Here is a 24219-nt window from a genome sequence, read left to right as displayed (position 1 = left end):
GTACAAAATAAGCCTAGATCTTCATGTTATAACAGAATAAGGAAACTATCAAAGACTACCAGGAACCAATCTGAAGAGACTCCCACTAGGTATAGGTGAGACGGAATGAGCATTAATGATAATAATAATATCATTGGATTAGTAAAGATAAGATGTGTTTAAATCCATAACTTCACAAATATATTGGGCAAATAATCTCACTGGTCCTCTTTCAAGGGTGTTAGGGCAACAACTCCTTATTCTGAAACCCAGAAAATAGGGTCAAACATTTATCCTACCTTCCGTATATGAATTTTATCTTTATGTGCAAATAACAGATGAGGGGAAGTTTTTCTCTATAGTAATATTTCATCAAGTATATAAGGAATGGTATAATTACAGTATCACTGTCACAACTAGTGAAATAATGGATCTAAGAAATATACTCACCAATGGCTATTAATATGAAAAAGGGAGAATCTGCTAGATTTTATGTGTCTCTTGCCAGAAGACTGTATATGAGCTATGCACCATTCTTGCTAAAAAGACCTATATCTGCCAAAACTCTAGATCTGGTAATTAAATTTGCAGGAAACATAAGGGTAGAAAAACATATTAGTATATCCACAGATGCAATTGACAAAATCCAGACTATGGGGAAATCTACAGAACAAACCTACTGATTGAATGAAGATTAACAGAGGGACCCTGGGTGGCTCAGTTGGTTAAGTGTCATGCTCTTGATTGTGGCTCAGGTCACAATCTCAGGGTCATGAGATTGAGCCCCCGTTGGGCTCCATGCTGGGCACAGAACCTCCTTAAGATTCTCTTTCTCGGCCCTTCTTTCTACCCCAGGATCATGCAAGTGCATATGCGCTCTCTCTCTAAACAACAACAAAACACTTAACAGACACAAACCAATTACAATATAGAAATCTCGCTTGCATCCTGATGAAAGTAGAACAAATTATAAAATATTAGACAATGAGAGAAATTTCAACATTGACTAGATATTTGATGATTAAAAATTATCTTAAAAATACCTTTGGTGTTCTAACAATATCTTGATTGGGTTGCATGAAGTTTATATTTTAATACTTAAATATTGAAAATAAATTTTTAAGTAATTTCTATACCCATCATGGTGCTCAGACTCACAACTCTGAGATCAATAGTCACATGTTCTATAACTAAGCCAGTGAGATGCCCCAATACTTAGATACTTTCAGATTCAAAAATATCTAAGATTTGCTTTAAAATAATCTAAGGTTAGGGAGAGAAGTAAGTAGGAATAAAGACAAAACAAGATTGTCATGAATTGATAATTTTTTAATCTAGATGATGGATGTGTACCTGAGTGTTTGCTAGTTATTCATTTTACTTAAGTGACATTTGAGCTTGTCCATTACAAAATTACTAGATAAATTAAATGAAACTCAAATCTAAAATTGTTTCCCCCCACCGCCTTTTCTTTTCTTTTCTTTTTTTTTTTTTTTGCAGATGGCAAGAAGGAGGTGGAAAGATTTCACGACTTTGGAGCTTATGCTCAGTGTTCTTCTGCTTATGGTGTTTATCATCACTATTCCTCTGTTTGTGCTTTCAGCTCAAGATTCTTTGGAATCAAAAGGTAACAAGGAACTCTGATGTTCTCCTCTATGTGTTGCTCTTATCAGAGTAGAAACCTCATAAATGGCAGGGAAGTGATGGTCTCCTGTCCATTGGTGTGAATGCGTCTGTGTGTTTATGGGGGGGAGGGATGTTATATGTGTATTGGTGAGCCCCTGACTGGAACTGTGGCTTGTGGCAGCTCATTAGGTATTCACTGAATGCCTAAGCTGATACTTTTATTTCCCAGTTAGCACATTGCAGGATTCCACAACTGACTCTTGACATAAATTTGCTGAATTGCATTGATGAACTCTCATTTCATTAACAACATTATTAACCTTTATTAACTAATTATCTCTTACATGCAAGGCAATCGAATAAATATATAATCAAAGTATTTTAGGTGAAAGTTCTGTTTTTAACAAAGTAGCAACTACCAGACTTCTTTAATTAGACAATTATTGAATTGTCTTATTCAGAAACAGGGGCTGGATTGTGCTCAGTTATCCCTGATTTCTTATCAGGTTCATCTAGGAACAGCTTCTGTGAACCAAGTGATGAAGGGTCAGTCTATGGCTAGAAGAAGACTTCTCTGCTCCCACTCCCTCTGTCTCAGCCCTGACAATTTCTACTTTTGTGAGGGGTTAGATCAAATAATCTTAAAGATGGTTTAACTCTTAAAATTCCATGATCTTGAAGATGCAACTAAAATCCTTATGCAGAAAGTGGCACAAAATTGAAGTCCTCTTAATCCATCCCTTTTAAATTAAAAGCCTCATTGTTCTATCTTAATGTCCTTATTAACTTACCACAGAGTAACTTAAAGAACTCTCACCTCCTTATTTTAGAATGTAATAAATGTGTCCTTTTTATTTAACTGATTTTAACATCTGAATCAAGGCCCTTGGGCAGTTCCTAACTGCCAATTTTTAGATTGGTGGCCTTCCTTTACATTTTTGAGATATGAGACTTTATGTTTACATAAGAATATCACTCAGAAGTGTTCCTGTTGAGGGAATGCCTGTTGACAGAGCAACCAGAATTGAGGTTACTCTGATTAGGGTGGTAACGTTCAAGACAGCACACACTGGGCATGTTTTATGTGCAAACATATTGTAACCAGCTGCTGGGGGTATAAGTAAAGGACCAGAGAAGTCTGCAAACTTTTCTGTGAAGGGCCAGGTACTTAATGCTTCAGATTTGGCAGGCCATATGGTCTCTCATAACTAATCAATTTTGCTATTGTAGCACAAAAGCAGCTATAGATAATACATTAAAAAGTGGGTGTAGCCATGTTCCAGCAATACTTTATTTAAAAGTCAGGCTGTGACCTGATTTGGCCCATGAGTTATAGTTTGCTGACTCCTGGACTAGAGAAAGTAGATTTGGTTCTTGCCTTGGTGAACTTTTGATCTAATGGTAATGCCAAACTCCTTGCTCTTATGTGAACCATCTCAAAAAGGGTGTTGGTGGTGGAAGAAGAGGATGCAATATACACAGAGGTAAATACAGTTAGCATGAACAAAATGAGGCTTTCTAAAGTGAATGTGTGCATTTCAAGGACGTCAGGGTGAAGCCCAATCAGCAGTAGAATTCATATACTTGGAGTAGTAGAGTTCATATACTTTATAGACTTGGAGGTATTGAGAACTGTGACAATCATATTAAATGCTTATTTTTTAAAAATTATTTATTTATTCATGAGAGACATAGAGAGAGAGAGAGAAAGAGAGAGAGAGAGAGGCAGAAACATAGGCAGAGGGAGAAGAAGGCTCTCTGCAAGGAGCCTGATGCAGGACTCAATCCCAGGACTCCAGGATCATGCCCTGAGCCAAAGACAGATGCTCAACCACTGAGCCAGCCAGGTGTTCCATATCAAATGCTTATAATGTTAAATCTGTCTGATGGTCATTTTATGTTTGTTTTTGGGATTACCCCAGATCCTGGGACAGTAGTTACCCCAGATCCTGGGACAGCAAGTACCACCCCTAATTCTGCTGTGTGCCCGGTGGTAGATGAAGCAGAACGGATCAACTGCATTCCTGACCAGCCACCAACAAAGGTTTGAATTTTGGATCTTGTTTTCATTTAAGAGTTGATGCTATTGGATAGTTTTTGTTGTTAATTCCTGTTGTTTGTAACTCTCGGGAGTTGCAAACTGCATTGTGACTATTGGTGGCTCAGGCAAATGAATCCTGTATCCACGCCTGAGTAACAGTGCAGCTTTGGGAGAAGAGTGAGAAAACTCCAGATTAAATTAAATATGGGGATCCCTGGGTGGTGCAGCGTTTTGGTGCCTGCCTTTGGCCCAGGGCGTGATCCTGGAGACCCGGGATCGAATCCCACGTTGGGCTCCCGGTGCATGGAGCCTGCTTCTCCCTCTGCCTATGTCTCTGCCTCTCTCTCTCTCTCTGTGTGTGACTATCATAAATAAAAAAAATATATATATATATGAATTTCAGATAAATCATGAATACGTTTTTAGCATGAATGTCCCAGGCAAGATTTGGAACTTCTACTAAAAATGGATTTGTCTTTTATCTGGCAACACTACTCAGTTACTAGTTCTCTCTGACTTTGTTACTGCCTCTGTTTCTCGCCTTTTCTGTCTCTCTCTTTTCATGATTCCCAAAGTCTATCTAGGATCTACAATGAAAAGTCATATACAAGCAAAAAATATTTAGAATAAGGACTAAATTTTAGGAGACATGTTTTGGAAGGAAGAAAGTAATAAATACCAGAATAAAGATAGTGCAGTCATCTGGTCTTTATTTTATGGCAGTATTTCCTGATCATCAGCTGAAGTCCAGCTGATTATTATGGTTGTAAAGTTCATTACACACACAATATCAATCACCTTTCACACTAAGAATGAATGAAAACAAAATACAGGCTTCTGAGTGAAGTCCACTGATGTGAAATGGCAGATTTGTATCAGACACAGATAGGACACTGGCTGCATGTGTTACCTGGGCACATGGCACGCTCACATTGATCTCTCTAGCCATCATATTATTAGTAGGCTGGAATAATCTGTAATGGTCTTGAGAGTTGCTGTTTTGGTTTTTCTGAAGGTCCTATCGCCAAAAGACATTTTTTTCTTTTCTGTTTTTTTTTTTTTGTTTTTTGTTTTTTTTTTTGCCTCTCTCACATTTCTGGAGGCTACACGTCCCAAATCAAGATGTTGGCAGGGTATTGATTCCTTTTGAGGGCTCTCAGGAAGAAGCTGTTCATGCTTCTCTCCTAGCCTCTGGTAGTAACAGTCAGTCCTTGGCATTCCTTGGCTTGTAGCTGCATCACTCCAATTTCTGTCTTCACATGGATTCCCCCTATGTGTGTGTCTGTTCAAATTTCCCATTTGAATAAGAATACTTGGCATATTGGATTAAGGGCTTACCTTATTCCACTATGACCTCATTTTAACTAACTATATCTGCAGCAGTCCTACTCCCAAATAAGACCATGATCTGAGGGGTAAAGATTAGGACTTCAACATGGCTTTTCTGAGGACATAATTCAGCCCAAGTCATAGAGAGGGGAACTGTGGAAAGTGGGAATTGTTACAGTTTGAGACTTTGGTGTTGACTGACTGGGCATAGATGCTGAGTCAATGAGAACCATTGCAGCCGAGAGAGAACAGATGAGATCAGCCGTAAGATGTGATGGACCAGGATTGGGGGAAGTGTGAAGTTAAGGCAGAGAAGGGAATCAGAGCCAGATAAGTGGCTTGGTATAGAGAAGATGCCTAAGATTGGAGCAGAGTGATGGGATAGAACTATTCAGGAAGTACAGGTACTATGTTGAAGGCAAGAGAGAGACTCAATCTTACCGATAGTTAAGGATCAGGAAATTCCTAGACAGGATGACACAGTGCCCTGACTAGCTGTTTATGGCACCAAAGGGTAGTAGCCTGGGCAGTAAGTAGAAAATTTTTCCAGTTAGACCAACTTAACTTACCAAGAATATCATAGTATTTAGTTCCCTTTATCTGGCATCTTAGCCTGACTGAAATGAACTTGACCTTCTCTTAGAATAGTGAAGAGAGTTGCCTTCTGGGAGTAGGAAGAAACAAAACTGAACAGGAAAGGTGGATTTAAATTTTGGAAGACCTTGGAAGTCAGGTAGAGGAGGCTAGTTTTTGATGTGATACATAGCAGCTAGGGACAGCCATTTAAGGCTGAATAGAATCATGTAATTAGAAACAAAGAAAAGAGAACATCAAAACAGGAATAAAGGAAAAAGAAAATAACAGGAAGAATGAAAAAGCAGAGCGCTTTGGTATGAGGCCAGATGTCAAAGTTCAGCATTTGGGATGATAGGCTCAATTAAATGAAATATTTTTCTTCTCATAGATTCTTGTAGAGAAGATAAGCCAAGTAAATAAATAACTGGCATATGAAACAAAAGTCATAAGATATAAAAGAAATATGATGGGGATCACAGATTAGAAGAGAATATTATTGAGATGACAGTGTGGAGTTAAAGATAAGGAGGATTTTGACACAAATAGGAGGAATGGAAAGTGGATTCAAGATAGAAGAGGAATGTAAACAAAGTGATGGACGAGAAAATTGTGGGGAACACACATGACATATCAAATGGTCCCATATGGCCAAGATACAGAGTGGGTGCCAGAGAGAAGATATTGCCTGAGACTGTAAGGTAAATTAGAGCTTGATGAGAGAGGACCATTAATGTACTGGTTTGTCAATAGGAAAGGGAAGTTGTGGTCTAGATATGCCACATCTAAGCAGGATGTTTGGCACACTTGGTTTGCGGAAGGTTGATCCACACCCATTCACTTGCCCCTCTCACAGTGTGCTGGGAACCTTGTTGCTCGGGAGGCCAGCTAGAAGACTCTAATGCATCCTAAGTCTATTCACTCTCCTAAAGCATCCTAGCTTGATATTGACTATTGAACTTCAGATGTCATTATTGCCTTAGTAACGTTTCTTTGGTGTTTTAGCCTAAACCCTTTAAATAAATTCTCTGGTATCAAGATTATAGTTTAATAAATGAACTTTGCCTTTTTCTATATTTTCTATATTTTGACCAATCAATCTGTGACCTTGACATTCATTCACTGGCCTCCTCTTTAGCTCAGCCAGAGAGAAATGTTCTGGGAGTACTTTCAATGGCCTGTTTCTTCATAGAAGATATATCTTATGTATTTTGGTGCATGTTTTAAATATCCTGGGTACTATATGCTGCCCCAGAGTGTTGTTGAGAGGCTGAGTCTATGGATAATGATGTATTTATATAATGTACATGTTAAAGGGAAGTACATGGCTGTGTGGAGTAGGGGAATGGAAAGAAATTATGAAATTGATACGAGGCTAGTGGAATGTTCCAGTGTGGAGGCCATTGCTGTGACATTTTATCAATCCTATCTCTTTGTCTCCTCCAGGGTTACTTATGAGGAACTAACAGTATAAATTTCCCTTCAGGTAATTCTTTGTTGTAGATCTCATTGTTTCTCACTCCCAATAATGGGAGGGAATCCTATGAATCTGTCAAGCCCCATGGAATACTCTTGGGAGATATTTTGGGAGAGAAAGAACTCCAAGAGTCCTTTCCACGAGTCTCGGTGGGGAAAAAAAGGATGACTCAGTCATCAAAATCTCTGCCTCTGATGTTTAGTTCTGGGCTTGCAGCTGGTTGCAGGGCATCTCACTTGGGTGTCCCTTGATCACCTCTCCTGAACTCGTCACCCTTCACCAAATCTTATTTCTCTCCTCAACCATCAGATTCTGTTCATACCTCTGTTATGCTTCTTGTCTTGGTGGCAGAGACAGCAGAACTCTTGCCTGGCTCGTTCCTTCAAGCACTTTGGTCAATATTTTATATATTTTAAACATTTTCCTTAACAATATCTCCCAGAATAAGCACTTTATTCCCTTCTCACTTTGGTCATGCTGGCCCTTTACACCTCATGATTACTCCCATAGACTCCCCAGTGCCTCTTCTGAATTTTTTCTCCTCTGTCTGTTTCATTACACATGGGATTAAAATTACCCTCTTGAACATCCTACTTTCATTTCAACTCAAATTACTACTCAACTTGAATACTAATAGCCTTCATTACTGTTTATTGATTGGGTCGAGTTCAAATATCTCAATCTGTCATCTTCGACTGGATTTAAATTTTGTGCCTCTAAAGCTGCATATAGGCCATCTCCTGTGCAGATTTTAGAGACAACTCTCTATACTTATCTGAAATCTATCCATTCCGAAAGAGCATATCACTTTCTACCTCATCATGAGGCCTTTTAGCTAAATTCAGAACTTTTACCCACAATTCAAGAGTTGAAAGATCCCATTGATGGCTGGGAGCAGAAAGACAATTCCAGATACTCAGCTCAGGAAAGAGCCCATAGACAGTAATTTAAAACTCATTGGTTGCCAGGATTAGAATATATTGTATAAACATGGGAGAGCAGGTTTACATGCTTAAAATAAACCTGCATATCCTGACTAACTTTTAGAATGGGTAAACTGAGAACTGTTTACAGTAAGTCCTTTCTATGGATAACACTAGTACTAGTGATAATCTTTATGATGATATTTGAGAAGTTACCATGTTTTTTATTCAGAAATTTTGTCATATTTTATAGCAGACACACTTGGTAATTATCTATGTATTATATACTTGTTGGCTTGTGATATATTTTTGCAAATTCCATTTTTTTAAATCAAGAAGTGTTTAATGGATCAAGTCTTATGAATATCAGCAAGCAAATTGCATTTTGCAAAGATCATTATGAGTCTCCACCTTCAAAATTACTCTGTGTTTACACAACATTAGTTAAGAGCCATTATTTGGTGCTAGGAAGAGCAGTGGGCTGTCAAACCCTGTATACAGACAAGTTTATGCTTTATCCTTGAGTTAATAATAGTGTAGCCCTTGGACAGCAGCATGTTAGGGGGGCACCGGTACCTGGTTCTAGTCCTGGCTTTGCACCTGAAGAACTCTGTGACTTGATCACTAAGACTTGTTTCCTTGCAGACTGTCAAATCTTTGTCAGTGAAATGAGGCAGTGTGCTCAGGTAAATCTGTCCATTAAACAAATGCATGCTGAGCATGAGCCAGGAATTATACTAAACTCTGTGCTTTCCACGATTTTAGAATATTCACCTCTAAAGTACTGGCAGATGTTCTGAACATTCACTTTAGTGTTATTGGGGGGACTAGAAAGTCTGGATTTTCAGAATTACAGAGTGGCATGTTTTTGAAAGTCTTTGCCACCAGACCTCACTTTGGGATGGAAGGAAGTGCCCAAGGTAACTTGTAAAACCTGACTCGAAATGTGTGTATTATACAATAGTCTGTAATTACAGGATTTCACTGATTTGAGGCTAATTTTACTTATTCATTCGTTTTACCAAAGATACTGGCTATAAAAATAGGTAATAGTTTGATGACTAGAAGGTGATTTGGAATTCCTTTATCATAAAGTGTTTTTTAACTTCTAAAATTTCTGCCATTGTTTGAAAAAGGTATACTTTTCCTTATTTTACTCATTGTCCTTGTACTGAGACTCTCTGGTTCTTTTTGTTCACAACATCATGTTCCACTGGCTTTTTATTTTTTTTAAAGATTTTATTTAGTTATTCATGAGAGACACAGAAGGAGAGGCAGAGACACAGGCAGAGGGAGAAGCAGGCTTCCTTCGAGAAGCCTGATGTGGGACTTGATCCCAGGATCCTGGGATCGTGACCTGAGCCAAAGGCAGATACTCAATCACTGAGACACCCAGGCATCCCATCCACTGCCTTTTTAGAAAGTAAAGTCTTTGTTACCTTTAACAACAGAAGGCAGAAAAAATACGGAAGCTAGATATTTTTAAAATGTATTTATAGTTGGATATGGAACCTATTTTATTTGAATGAGTGCAAGTCAATGCTTTGGGGATCTCCTGAAGGCCAGTGATACTGCTTTTGTGGGAAGAGCTGGAAAACTGTGAGCCCAGCTCCTCCTTATCTACCCTAGATTCTCTCTATATTGGACTAAACACCAGCCTAGCTAAAATTGTTCTAAGTCCCCCTCTTAGAGCCCAGACTCTCCATTTATCTACTCCTGCAAAGTGAGCCAGAATTAGTGGCTTAAAGCAACAGTCATTGTACTATATTTCATGATTTTATGGGTCAGAGATTTGGGCAGGGTTGGTGTGGATGGTTCTGCTCCATATGGTGTTGACGGGGATTACTTGATGCTATATAGCTGGTGGCTGATCTGGTCCAGGGGATCCAAGATATCTTCATTGACATGCTCAGCACCTTGGTGAAGATGGTGAAGAGGACTGACCTCCCCTGGGTCTCTCTCTTTTTGTGCTATGGCCTCCGGATCTCTCTCGATGTCTCAGTGGTCTTCCATAGCAGGGCCATGGATTCCTTCCATGGGAGTGACAGAGATGAAGCTACTGCTCCTCTAAAGACAAAGCCCAGAACCCACACAGCAGCACGTTTGCTGCAATCTGTTGCTCACATCCGCCAGACTCAAGTCAAGGGAAAGAGCAAAGATCCCACCTCCTGATGGGAAGTATGTCAGAGAACTTGCAGCCATTTTAAACAGCAGCAGAGAAATGCTTATTTTGCTCAGAGTAGGCATCGTAACTGTAAAGGCTGCAGAATGCCCTGGACAATACAGAACAGAGCAGGATGGGGCTTCATGGGGTTAGCAGAGCCAGCACTAGGGTTGGCAGGGCCAGGTGAGCAAAGCCCAGTGCAGCCGGAAGGAAGCCCGTGCCCATTTCCTCCAGTGGCAGGAGCTGGCTAATGCTGCTGACTTTCTCTACACCTGAGATCCTTCCTTGGTACCTGCTTGCATTTGCCCTTGCAACTTTGCCTGCTTTTTTTTTTTCGAAATGCTACAGTTGCTGAGGTCTTGATTGTTTTTTCTATCTTAGATCTGCTGCTTCCTGATGACCTAATAATGCACGAATTCCAAAGTATGCATAATCTTATCAGGAGATTATTTTCAACTCACATGTGGAAAGACATGTGGAATTACTTCTGAGGAAGTTTCTGATTAATAACTGATTTCTTCTTAGACATGTATCCTTCAGTGTATAGGGCAACAATTTCTCTTTTATGTTAAATATTTGATTTGTACAAGTTTCTTATTTGTGTTATTCTGGATTCCAATTCCTTTTTTTGATAGAGAGAGTGTGCGTGCAAAAGAGCACGAGCAGAGGGAGCTAGATGGGCAGAGGGAGAAACAGACTCCCCACTGAACAGGGAGATAGACTAGGGGCTCCCTCCCACAACCCTGGGATCATGGCCTGAAGACAGATGCCTAACCGACTGAGCCACCCAAATTCTTTTTTTTTTTTTTTTTTTTCCAAATTCTAATTCTAATTCTAATTCATATCTTTATTATATATGTCGCAAGTATTTTCTACTCTGATAAGGTTACAACTTTTTCAGTTTTATCTGTACAAGCCTATCAGCAGGAGATAAGAAGGCACTGTGAGGGCATTTTGAAGGTTCTAAAGGAATATTCATTCATATCACGTATTTTATTGAAATTTAGAGTTTTAGTCCTAATAAATAAGTTTCCATCAGCATAGGGTATAAGATGGGTTTTAATAATGAATTTGTGTGGCTTCTAGCCTTCAACTTTTACTCTGAATGTGTTTTTCTTTCCTCCCCGCCCCCCCCCAAATTTCTCCTCACCTAACAATCCCCCAACTGTTACTAACTGCTTGTTTAGTTGGCTCAGATAGTCAGTCTCCTGTCCACGGAAGCTGACAATCTGTGAACGCCATACCTTGAGGCAACAAGGATGATCCGAAAAGAGCTATAGTGTGGGTAGCTTGAACCCAGACGGAAGCAGAAATTCTCAGCTCACTATTGTCTTGGCAATTGTGGCTGCTGCTCATGTCACCATTTTATCCAAGGACCAATTTTGGGTGAACAGCTCTCTTCACAGGACATCACATACGCTTTGTGGCTAACCTGACAGCCACTTCTTTTCTCAGTCTCCTTTCCTCATGCTTCCTCTTCTATATGACCTCCAAATATTGCACAATTTCTTCTCTATCTGTATTCAATCTATGATGATTTTATTCAGGGTCCTGCCTACAGATGGCAACTCCTCTGTACTTATGTATCACAGTTAATGTCTTCGGCCTAAATCACTTCCCTGAATTCCACATTTATGTATGCAACTGCCAATTCACCTTTCTCATTTGGGTATCTAAAATGTATTTCAGGGGATCCCTGGGTGGCTCAGCGGTTTAGCGCCTGCCTTCGCCCCAGGTGTGATCCTGGAGTCCCGGGATCGAGTCCCACATCGGGCTCCCTGCATGGAGCCTGCTTCTCCCTCTGCCTGGGTCTCTGCTTCTCTCTCTGTATCTCTCATGAATAAATAAATAAAAATTTTAAAAATAAAAAAATTAAAAAAATAAAATAAAATGTATTTCAAAACAAACATGTCAAAATTGAACTCTTGATCTCCCATATGTGCTAAAACCTGCTCTTCCTCTAGCCTCCTCACTCCATTGTGGCAATTCTGACCTTTTCCCCTTGCATTTGGAAAAAGTTACAACCTTAAGAAGAAAATAAAGCATCTAAAATAATAATGAGATTTTAAATTCATCTCTATAAATCTTGGATTTCTACATGGACAATATTATATCTGGAAATAATGATAATTTGGCTTTATTCTTTTTTAGTCTCATAAATTATCTTTCTTTTCTTGGCCCATTGTATTGTTAAGGCCTCCAATATATTTTTTTTAAGACCTCCAATATTTTTTAATTATAAGAAGTCAGAACAGGAGTCAGCTAGTATTCTTTTTATTTTAAAGGGTATGTTTCTGACATTTCTCCATTTAGTAACATGCTTATTGTAGCTTTTGGTAGATACCATTATCCAACTAAGGAAGTTACTTTTATTTCCTTTTATTTCAGTTTGCTAAGAATTTTATGGTGAATAGCTGATGATTTTTAAATGACCATCAGGTGTACTTTTTTTTTTTTTTAGGTGTACTTAATTTGATAAATTATTGTGGTAAATTACAAAAGTGGATTTCCTGATATCAGAAGATCCTTGTGTTTCTAGAAGAAATGCCACTCGTTATTATCAAATATATTGCTGAGTTCCATTAATGCTGTGTGCCCTTTTTCTTTTAGACTTTTGCATTTCTGTTCATAGATAAAGCTGAACCCTAGTTTTCTTTTCCCTTTCATGTTTCCTTGTGGTATAAATTACTTCCCTCTTTGTTTTTTCTCTCTTTTAATTGTGGGGAAGCATCAGGGTTGGAGGAGACCTCAGGGAGGGCTTGGGCAGAGCAGAACTTGATTAGGTCTTACATAGTGTCTTCAGCCTCTGGTTTCTCACCACCTCTGAGTTCACTTGAGCTCTCTTTGTGTTGGTAAAAAAGCTTGTATATATCCATCATGTAAAATGTAAAATAAGTAAAAAATAAAGTACAACATCTTTACCTTGTTATGTACTTTGTCAATTATTGAGCCAGCTCCTTGAAAATAGGCCATCATATACTATCTTCTTCAGTTTTACCCTGTGATTCATTAAAAATTTTCTGTAAATACTTGAGTCTTATTTCTTAGGTGAATATCAATTTGCTATGTCACATCTTCCTGGAGCGTTGAACCTTTTGTCATCCTATAGTGACTCCGTCTCCCTAATAGTGCATTTTTACTTAAGACCTATTTGTCAGATATTGCTATAGCAACACTAGCCTTTAATTAGGGTCCTATTCACATAACTGTTTCTTCCCCTTTTATTCTTATGCACTTTTGTGAGCTTAAATTTTAGGCAAGCCGTTATAGCTGAATTGATTTCTAAGCAATTATAGCTGAATTTATTATTGTAGTTATAAGCTATCTCTGTCTTTTGAATTAAGTTTTTAAAACATGTGATAATTGACATGACAAATTTTTTTTAAAAATTAAAATTCAGTTAGCCTCCATATAGTACATACTTAGTTTCAGGTGTAGTGTTCAAAATTTATCAGTTGCGTAGAACCCCCAGTGCTCATCACAATCGTGTGACCTCCTAATGCCCATCACCCAGTTACTCCATCTCCCCACCGACCCCAGTTTGTTTCCTAGAGTCAAGAGTCTCTCATGGTTTTTCTCCCTCTCTGGTGACTTCCCATTCAGTTGACAATTTTTTTTCTTAAGGTCTTATTTTGTGTTTTCCATTTGTTCTGTTTCGTTATGTGTTGCTCCCACAGGTAGGGACCTGTCCCCTGCCCTGTCCCCAAACGTGTTTTCTTTCCTTATTTTCTTGCACTGAGGATTTTTTTCTTCTGAGTTTTTAATACTGTCTTGGAAGTTACACGTGCTATATTATTTTAGCAATGCCTCTTAAATTTAAATTCTCACAAGAACTTAAAGGGACCTTTGTGTCTTGGGTCTATTTCTTCCCTTTGTGTGCCTTCAGTCCTATCCATGTCATCATTTTGTAGAGCTTCTCTCTATGACAGCTTTTCTAGGTTTCACATCCCTTTTACTCTCCTGTTTATGTGCACCACACTTCTCTTCCCACTTCTCGTGACTCCTTAGTACTACTGCAGGGACTGGTCTTTTCAAGTTGGCCAACAGAGACGATGCACTTTTCTGGCTCCTTTGGCTATTCTTTGATCTTTGTCCTTTCCAGTCCAATGAAGAAATTAGTAAGCCCTGGAAAGCATGCAAAAACCATTCTGTTTAACACCCTTTACAGCACATTGCTCTTTGTTTGATGTACTGAGGTTTCATCTGAGTGGATTTTAAAAGGAAAAAACAATCTGCTGATTGAAATAGACTTCAGCCCGATCCCACATCCATGTCGTCCACAGATGTTTTCCCATCCTTAAATTGGTATTCACATAAAAATAAGCATGTGATGAGATCCAGTTGTCCATATATCTAAGCAATTTTTTTGTCTTATCATTTGTGAAGCATGGCCATGTCCTCCTGAAAACATGCTTAACAGAACCTAAATCCAGAGTATAGAAAAAAGGCAATGGATAGCAAGAGAACCAAGTTTTGGTGATTGCCTTCTCAATAGCTGACTGAGTAACCTTTGGCTGGTCACTCTGTGAATTTCTGCCTGTCTCAGGTTCTACACCTGCAAAATATGTAGCAGATGTATTAGTAACTTGTTGCTTTGTGACAGATTATCCCAAAATTGAATGGCTTAACACAACAAACATTATTTTCTCACATTTTTTATGGTCGCAAATCTGGCTTTACGATAGCTGGATGCTTTTGGCTCAAAATATTTTAGAAGACTGCCATCAAGGCATCTGCTGTCAGTATGCATGATCCTCTTCAGACTTACTTATGTGATTGTTGGCAGGATCGAGATCCTTCAGGATTGTTGGATGGGAATCTCAGTTACTAGAAGGCCATTGGCCAGAGACGTCTCTTAGTAACCTACCATGTGGTTCCATGCACAGCACATCTCATTTCCCCCAGAATGAGGGCTCCAGTAGAAAGAACAAAGGAAAGAGCAAGCCAGATAGGAGACATCATCTTTCTGTAATCTAAAATCTTAGAAGCAACATCCTATTATTTTTTCTTTATTCTGTTAGTTACAAATTATTAGGCCTAATCTACACTCATGAGAAAGATTTCTTTGTACTTTTTTGTAGTTAGCCTTGTGCTCCTTCCAAATAAATGAGTTGCCATGAGAAAGGGATTGCATTCATTTTAGTCTCCACTTGAATTAATTAATTAATTACCATTAATTGTGGTATAAAGCAGACAGGTTTCTTAACTAAAAATTAGATTCTCTTTAGGTTTCAAGGAACAATTAGTTTCTGCTTTTGGGGAAGTTGAGAGACTATGTATGTACGTATGTATCTATTTATCACATATATGTAACATACACGCGTAATAGACATTTAAAAGTCAAAACTGATTTGATTTCAAAGTTTATGAATAAAACAAAGTCCTTAAAAAACAATGTAAGTGAAGCTTCATTTGTGATTTTGAGTTTCTAGTGATATAGTTATATTGTAGTTTAGGATATTTAAATAAAGTTACCAATTTTATTGTGATGGCAGATATGGGACTGCATTGTGCTCCCTATGTTATTATATAATAATAATAACAGAGTAGGACATTGGCCAGAAAAATATGTTTTGAGTACAAGCTGTGCATTGACTGGGATATAGCACAATTTCTCTAAATATCATTGTAAAATGAACTTAATGATACCGTAACCTCAAATTACACTTATAAATTATAATGTTCCACAAAGAAATGGAATGATTTGACTCATCTCTTATTTCAGGCCACATGTGATCAGCGTGGGTGCTGCTGGAGACCTCAGGGGACCATAAATGTACCCTGGTGCTACTATTCTAGGAGTCATGGTTATCAAGGGGAGGGTGATGTTGTAAAAACGAATGCAGGTAAGCCAGCTCCTGAGGCAGGAGCTTCCCTTCTTTTGAGAAATAAAGCCTTTTCACAGCCCCTTTGACATACAGCTTAATTTTTACATGACTATTGCTTGTGAGTTTCCACAACCTTTTCCCCTCTACATACTAGGGTTCACAGCCCAGTTGAAGAGGTTGCCTTCTCCATCCCTATTTGGAAATGATGTCAACAATGTCCTTCTCACAGCAGAGTATCAGACGTCCAATCGCTTCCACTTTAAGGTTCTGGTTTATTTATTTAAAAAAAATTTTTTTTTAAGATTTTACGTATTTATTCATGAGAGACACACAGAGAGAGGCCGAGACACAGGCAGAAGGAGAAGCAGGCTCCCCATGGCGAGCCTGATGCAAGACTCAATCCCAGGACCCCATGATTATGACCTGAGCCAAAGGCAGATGCTTATCCACTGAGCCACCCAGGTGCCCCTCTGTAAAAATCTTTTTGAAAGGTTCTCATTCTCTACCTGATGGCTACAGTTGCAACAAGATTGACAGTGTTGCTGACGGAGGCATTTTTCTCTACCGGCATTAGACTTCATACCTCTGTGTTGAAGATGTTTGTGGCCTTCTTTCAATGGGATAACTTCCTGAACATAGTTTATAGAGTCAAATGGTGAGGTTTGGCTTTCATTTAGTTGTCCATGATATCATGTGAAATGTAGTCAGGAGGGAAAATAAAAAGAATGATCACAGCTGTGACGATTCTAGAGCTAGTCTGTTTTGTAGACTTACAATGTATATTTCTACCTAAAGGCTAATTTCTACCCAAGTATTAAACATTTGCATTTGGTAGTATGATGGGTATGTCTACTTTGACATCATGCCATTTGGCTCAGTATCCATATTCAGTACCATGAGCATAGTCATTGGGAAGCACTGCTGTTGGTAGGGAGGTTTCTGTTTTAGAAATACTGAGTTTTCATTTTGGCTTTCTTTTCCTTTATGTCCCGAGCAGTTAACTGATCAGAGCAAAGACAGGTATGAAGTGCCCCATGAACATGTGCAACCCTTTAAAGGAGATGCTGCTTCACCCTTGACCTATGAAGTTGAGGTTTCCAAACAGCCATTTAGCATCAAAGTAATCAGAACAAGCAATAATCGTGTTCTGTAAGTTTTGAGAACCTCTCTGGGGATCAGTGTAGGAAGGACATGGGGGAGGGAGGTGTGTGAGCCTGAGGAAGGGTGTATGCATTACAATAGGACTCCCAAAGGTCATCAGCCCATGGTTGCTGACCAGGCTCTCCAAATGTATACTTTTTTTGCCTTCTCCTCTTCTGACTTTTTCTTATGTTGTGGTGGTGGTATTAAGCATTTATTGTAGTCCAGGAACTGGACTGGGTCCTTTTTTTTTTTCTCATTTTTATTACTGCATGATCATTTTTTTTCCTCTTTATTTTTCCCTTTTCTCCATCCATCTAACCATGTATCTACCAATAACTATTTACAGAACATCTATTATCATGTAAGAAGACTATTTGGGTCATGTAGTAGGATATCTAAGGGGAAAAGAAGTCCTGATCTCTTGATGTCAATGGGAGAACATCACAGGAGGGTGAATGAGACCAGTTAAACAGGGAATAATGAGTCATTAAAATGTAAAGGACATTTTTCTGAAAGGTTGTGTCCTCTCTACTCTACTTGCCTGCCTGTCCCTGTGTTTTGCATTGGAATCTAGGCTGGACTCAGGCATTGGACCCCTCCTGTTTGCTGATCAGTTCCTGCAATTCTCCACCCGACTGCCCAGTGCTAATGTGTACGGTCTGGGAGAACAGGTGCACCAACAGTACAGGCATGATATGAATTGGAAGACCTGGCCTATATTTGCCCGGGACACAACTCCCAATGGGGTAAGCTTTAAGGATGAGCGCCTCTGCACTGAAGGTCAGCCTCATTCTTGAAGGTCACGTCTGGCAGTACAGAATAATAGTTAAGAGTGAGATTCTAAGCTGAGGCTGTGTAGGTTTGAATGATACTGCCACTCACCAATTAAGTGGTTCTGGGTGAGTGACCTCTATGCATTTCCAGTTTCTCATCTATAAAACAGGGGTAATATACTTTCCTCATAGGGCTGTGATGGAAATTAAAGGAATTTATCCATATAGTCTCTAGAAGAGCGTGTCTGCTACATAAAAAGTGCTCAATAAATGCCAAATACTCTTTATTTTATTTTCCTTTGGAATTAACTAGTTGTGGAGAAAACATTACTAATATTGACTCTGCACACTAGGTGGGTTATTATGTCCATATGTTTTGGGTTGACCTTTATAAATCACTAACTTATACCAGGCTTGACAACAAAATAGGATAAAATATTAACTAAAATATTGTCTTGCTCATTCCTGTGTGAAGAATGTTTGGGGCTGCGAAATAATAAAATAAATAGAGTTTTGTTGCTATTGTATCATTTTTGTTTTAGTTTTTATATTGCTTTGACTGTGAAAATCCAAATCAGAGTTACTGTCTAGGCTCAGCAATATTACCTACAGATCTTGGTCAGCAACTTTCCTGATTAAGCAGATTAGCTTCTGGATAAAGAAGATAATTGGAATAATTTATTAAGCGATTATTTTAATATATGATCTCTAATTTACCAAAAGAATCCTTAAAAATAAGTATAATTTGCTCCATTTAACAGGCAAGGAACAGGCTCAGAAATACCCTAATATTTTAAAAAGTTTGAAGTAGCAGAAATAGGATCTAACTCTGTGTAATGTTAAGCCCATGCTCCTTACTCTATCATACGCCTACCAGAAAGACAGAATAGGTGTTGAGTCAGAAAAGCTCATCTGGGAATTATTTAATAAGGAGTCTGGGACCTTTGCTACTCAAATGGACATAACCTGGTGAGAAATGTGGGCTCTAAGCTCTTCCTTCCATTTACTGAATTAGAGTCCGCATTTAACTAAAATTCGTATGTAATTTCTATTCACACCAAAATTTGAGAAATGCTGTTCCAGAGCAGTGATTTCAAACATGGCTACTGATTAGAATCTCCTGGAGAAATTTAACAAAATATCAATGCCTGCTTACACCCCCAGGGATTCTGTTTTAATTGGACTGGGATGCAGCCCCAGGTTGAGACCTATTCTTCTAAAGTCTTGGAAGATTAGCTCAAGTTCTAAAGTCTTCTAGTCTAAAGACTAGAAGACCAGATATCTTGAGTAGAGCTCCATCTAGTTGCACTTTAGAGAGATGTCTGATTCATATTAAGGCTTGACGGAGCTTTTGCAGATGGGGTTAGGTTAAGCCTTTTTGAGGGAATAGATTTTCTTGAACCACAGTTTCAAAGTTCTTGTTCTCTCACATTTTAACATATATCACAAGCTCACCTTTCTACGAGATAAATGGTCATAACTGGCTCAATTTAAAAAGAGGGTACTAATTCACTTGGTTGACATCAACCAAATATACACTTGATATTTTATAGATTTATTTGTGTCTTCTTTGACCATGAGTTCCCTGACAATTATTCTTATGATTAACACTGATTTCTTTTTTTTAAGATTTTATTTATTTATTCATGAGAGACACAGAGGGAGAGAAAGAGGCAGAAACATAGGCAGAGGGAGAAGCAGGCTTTCTGCAAGGAGTTCCATGTGGGACTCGATCCCGGATCCCGGGATCACATACTGAGCTGAAGGCAGACGTTCAACCACTGAGCCACCCAGGGTGTCCCAACACTGATTTCTTAAGTCATTTCCAGCTGTTTGGGGTTTAGATTATTAGATGGTAAATTTGTGTTTTTAATTTTCTTTCTGCAGGATGGAACTAACTTGTATGGTGCACAGACATTCTTCCTGTGTCTTGAAGATGCTAGTGGATTGTCCTTTGGAGTGTTTCTAATGAACAGCAATGCCATGGGTAAAATACTAAAGGCATATTCATGGAAAAGATGCATAAGAACAATTTTCAGCACTGTGATAAAAGGAATAGAGCCTTTTAGGAATGGCCAAGCCATAGCTCAGGGGCTTGCATGTTCTCTGTCCCATCTGTAGTTCATTACCTTTTGTTATATGGTGGCCATGAGTAGGGCTTTTTCTCCTAGCTAATGATTTTCTTGACTCTGGTTGCCTCTTTTAGAATATTTTCTATTGCAGAGTTAAAAACAACTAAGCCTTTCCTATAATTTACTCAGAGGCAGTTTCTACTAATTTGTTCTTGTCCTTTAGACTTTCATCCAGTAGAGGGGTTGATAGAGATGCTCCTAAGTAAACAGCCAAATGCCTTGGGCCTAATGGGCCTAACTAGGTAGCTACAACCGAGCAATGAATATTTCATTCAGATAATCCACAGGTAGCAAGGCAAAGTGGAGTCGCAAGGGTCATACACAGTAAGACCAATTTGTTTAAGACCAAACAATGTAACATTATAGGGATTCCAGAAAGTAGCTAGCTTCCCCATCTTTGAAGGTTTAGACAGGATCAGTGATGCTCCAGTTTTTTTTTCTGCTTGCACCAGTAACAATGGATCTCAGTGGCAATGAATCAGTCACCACAGGGGTAGAGGAGATGTATTAGAATCTCCCAGGGTTGATAGGATATTGATCCCTACCTCTTTTCAACTGAGAATCAATGGACTGGATCAGAGCTACTCAAAGCATGGCCTGTGGATGGTTCACAGACTGTTTCAGGTGTACAGTAAAATGAATATAGAAATGGAAAGTAAACATTGCTGTAGCATCCAAGTGTGTACACGAACCCTTTTCTAGTAATTTGTTTTCATGTTATTTTGTGGAAAGTATCAGATTGCAAAGAATTAGAAATTTAAAACATAAATCTCTGATCCTTCATTTGTAGATTGTTTGAGACTCACTCTAGGTGATCTAAAATGCTTCTAAAATACAGAATAGTCTAAGAATTGACTGAGATAGTACAAGGATTGTACAGTTTCAGGGTGTTGGAAGGAACCAGAAAACAAGTTAAGACAAGCTTAAAGAGCAAGTTCTCAGGATCCTAGATACTCTGTGTGAGTTGTTCTTATGATCGAAGACTACATTCAGTAGATCTTGAAGCCTTTTTTCCTAAATGCAAACCGAGGCTATGGGGAGACTTCTCTGAGAATTGTTATTGAGGCTTAGATAGATTTTGAACTTGTAATGTTGTCTCTGACTTTTTTTAGCTTGGCTTTTGCCTGATGTGAGATTCGCTGAGGCTAGTACCTCAGTGTGTCTAATTGGGCTATGTTCTTGCAATGGCGATGGGGTATGGGGCAGGAGCAACGGGTTTTGTCGTTGTGAATGTCAGAGAAGAAAAACTTGAGGGGGGCACTTGGCGGGATGAGCACTGGGTGTTATGCTAAATGTTGGCAAATTGAACCCCAATAAAAAATGAAAAATAAATAAATAAAAGCTGAATGAAAAAAAAAAAAAAAGGAAAAACTTTTCCTCTGCCCTCGCAAGCCCAGTATTTGGGGGCTGTGAGTCAAAGGGACAAGAGATAGGTTAGCAAGAGAAAAGACAGTTTATTTACATGTGTCACATAGGTACACAGGAGAGCACTCACCAGAGTAACTTCTCAGAGGGGTGGTTAGAATTTGGGGCTTATATCCCACCTTCATATGTAAATAGGAGGGGGAAGAAAGGGTACTTATGGAAAAACAAATGACTTTTGGGAAAGATAAATGAGGCTTTAGGAGAACTGCTGGTGGATAGGATATTCTTATGATAATGTCTCTTTGGCTGTCCTGCCAACATATTGTCTCAGAAGATAGAGTTGCTTCAGGGGTAGGAATTTATGACAACTGAGTTTATTTGGAAAGCTCTGCTTTTTGGCTGATTACGGATTTCAGAAACTCAAATGTCTTCAGCTTAAAATAATTTCTGTGCTACAGTGGCTTATTCTGGACCCCTTCACAAAACTGAGTGCTTTTTCATGAAAGCCTGAGTCCTGATACAGTAGTGAAGACACTCCAGTCACCGATTAATCAAAACCTGTCACAGATCAAAGGCTTTGCCTCTCTTGTGCTGCGAGGGTGGACTTGATCATCAGAATGTGTCCCTTTGTATACAAAATTTGAGGCATTAGATTCACCTTCTTAATATTCAAATGATTGGCTATCCTTTGGTCTAAAACTTTGCAGTTATTACTCTACAGTAAATTCTAATTTTTATGTTTTTCACTTTTAAATCTTGCAAGAGGTTGCCCTCCAGCCCACCCCAGCCATCACTTACCGCACCATCGGGGGCATTCTCGACTTCTATGTGTTTTTGGGAAACACTCCAGAGCAAGTTGTTCAAGAGTATCTAGAGGTAAACTTACAATATCATGATGATGACTGAGGAAATAAATCCTAAATCATACAAAGAAAAGTAAATTTAATATGCAGATGTGAGGCACAAAAATCTGCAGCTGGAAGTAGCTATTATAAATCTGCTACTACAAATCTATCTTACCCTCAGTGATTTATAGAGGGGCTAGGAGACTAGGCTAACATTCCAACATTAATGAAATGGTGTATTGGAAATTGGAGTATGTCTTGTGCTCCCAAACCAATGCTTACAAAATTTTGTTAAAGATAGAGTATTTGCTAACTTTTATTTCGCGTACTTCTTTCAGCTCATTGGACGGCCAGCCCTTCCCTCATACTGGGCCCTTGGATTTCATCTCAGTCGTTATGATTATGGAACGCTAGAGAGCATGAGGGAAGTCGTGCAGAGAAACCGTGTGGCTCGGCTCCCTTATGTAAGTCAGGCTTTAAACATCCTCCAGAAATAAAGGAATTCCCTTGGGGAATAAGAACAACTGCTTATGCTTTCTCTCCTGGAGTTTTTTTTTTTTTTTAATATATAATAAAAAGAATTTTACATATTCAGAATGCTAGATTTTTTTGCTGGGCCGGCCATTCACCTAAGGAACCCTTTTTTTCACAGGAAATAATACTTAGAGACCACAATTTTGGGGTTTGGAGGCAATCTGTTTGTCTCTGTTTTTCTTATAACATTTTATTAGTAACATTTTCGTATGCTTACTTACATATTGACTACATTTATATTTTTTAATTTTAGTTCTCAAAGCATTTCTTTACTAGTTTAAGTGAGCAAAAGCACATAGTACATAAACATAATAATAGAATATTTTTATATTTCGAATGGCTCAACTTGAACATACCTGTTCTATCATGGAGAGTAAGGCTTTTCAGGAGGTGCAAAGGAGAAAGCCCAGTAGTCTCTGGAATAATCCTTCTCTCCCATACCCCTTTCCCTTGAAGGCAGACACATAGATCTTGAGTAAGAATCAATTTCATTCTGGGCACCACTATTATCATACAGGTAAAATTAGGAAAAAAATAAGTGCCAAAGAAAACTTGAGTTAGAAGAAAGGCAACGAAACAAAACATGGGGCAGTAAAATGACAGAGACATGGGACAAACTGTCTCTTCTCCCTTTCAGCTTGTGGATGGGGTAGGATTTAGGTATGCATATAATTTTGATAGCCATTTGTTGTAATTGTTATGGTTTGTTAGATTGGCTTTTAGTGCTGGAGTGCAACAAGGCCTGGTGATGCAGTTAACCTGATTCCAGGGGTGGGAGTCAGTCCTTAGGGGATACAATGGATCGTCTGTTTTTGAAATTATTAATGGGGAAGAAACACTTCGATGCCAGGGACTGATCTAGAACCTGGTTTCTAGCCCAGCGCAGAGTCAGTGTATATGGGGGTCTTAACAGTGATCATTTGACTGAATCATTTGAACAGGGAAATTCCTGAGTGCTAAATTGTGGACTTTGCCTACACTTTTAGGACGTGCAGCATGCTGATATTGATTATATGCATGAGAGGAAGGACTTCACTTATGATCCAGTAAATTATAAAGGCTTCCCTGAGTTTGTTAAGGAGTTACACAATAACAGTCAGAAATTGGTCATCATTGTGGTACGTGTCATCCTCTCTTTCCCCCAGATCAGTGGCTTGCTCTTTCTTATCTTTGCAGCCACCTCTTTCTCCTTTGACCCTCAATTTCCAGTCTCCTTTCTGTGCCTCGAGCTTGAAGCTGAGTCCTTCATTGTTTCTTTCCTCTTCTTAGGATCCAGCCATCTCCAACAACTCTTCCCCCAGCAATCCTTACGGCCCATATGACAGAGGTTCAGGTGCAAAGATATGGGTGAATGCTTCAGATGGGTTGACGCCGCTCATTGGAGAGGTAACTGAATGGGGGACCTCGGGACTTCTGGGGGGGCCACTGTGGCAGAGTGTGTGTGTGTTTGTGTGTGTGTGTGTGTGTAGTTGCCTTGACACTTTCAA

The 24219-nt window shown here is 38.9% G+C and overlaps 1 protein-coding gene across 5 annotated transcripts in view; it reads left to right on the top strand.

Annotated features, from left to right (window-relative positions):
• Positions 1 to 24219, top strand: part of MGAM (maltase-glucoamylase) — a 93702-nt gene that overhangs the window by 18093 nt on the left and 51390 nt on the right. For all 5 annotated transcript variants that reach the window (XM_038559361.1, XM_038559362.1, XM_038559363.1 and 2 more), the window contains 11 exons: positions 1480 to 1606; positions 3528 to 3649; positions 15838 to 15958; positions 16095 to 16204; positions 16938 to 17089; positions 17658 to 17829; positions 19744 to 19843; positions 22117 to 22229; positions 22537 to 22662; positions 23719 to 23850; positions 24002 to 24118. In XM_038559361.1, the coding sequence (XP_038415289.1) occupies positions 1480 to 1606; positions 3528 to 3649; positions 15838 to 15958; positions 16095 to 16204; positions 16938 to 17089; positions 17658 to 17829; positions 19744 to 19843; positions 22117 to 22229; positions 22537 to 22662; positions 23719 to 23850; positions 24002 to 24118 (1392 nt within the window). The remainder of the gene's footprint in view (positions 1 to 1479; positions 1607 to 3527; positions 3650 to 15837; positions 15959 to 16094; positions 16205 to 16937; positions 17090 to 17657; positions 17830 to 19743; positions 19844 to 22116; positions 22230 to 22536; positions 22663 to 23718; positions 23851 to 24001; positions 24119 to 24219) is intronic.

Source organism: Canis lupus, chromosome 16 (genome assembly GCF_011100685.1).
Source record: "Canis lupus familiaris isolate Mischka breed German Shepherd chromosome 16, alternate assembly UU_Cfam_GSD_1.0, whole genome shotgun sequence".
Classification (NCBI taxonomy): domain Eukaryota; kingdom Metazoa; phylum Chordata; class Mammalia; order Carnivora; family Canidae; genus Canis; species Canis lupus.
The sequence above is the reverse complement of the archived record's forward strand: the minus strand, read 5'-3'. Positions and strand labels throughout refer to the sequence as shown.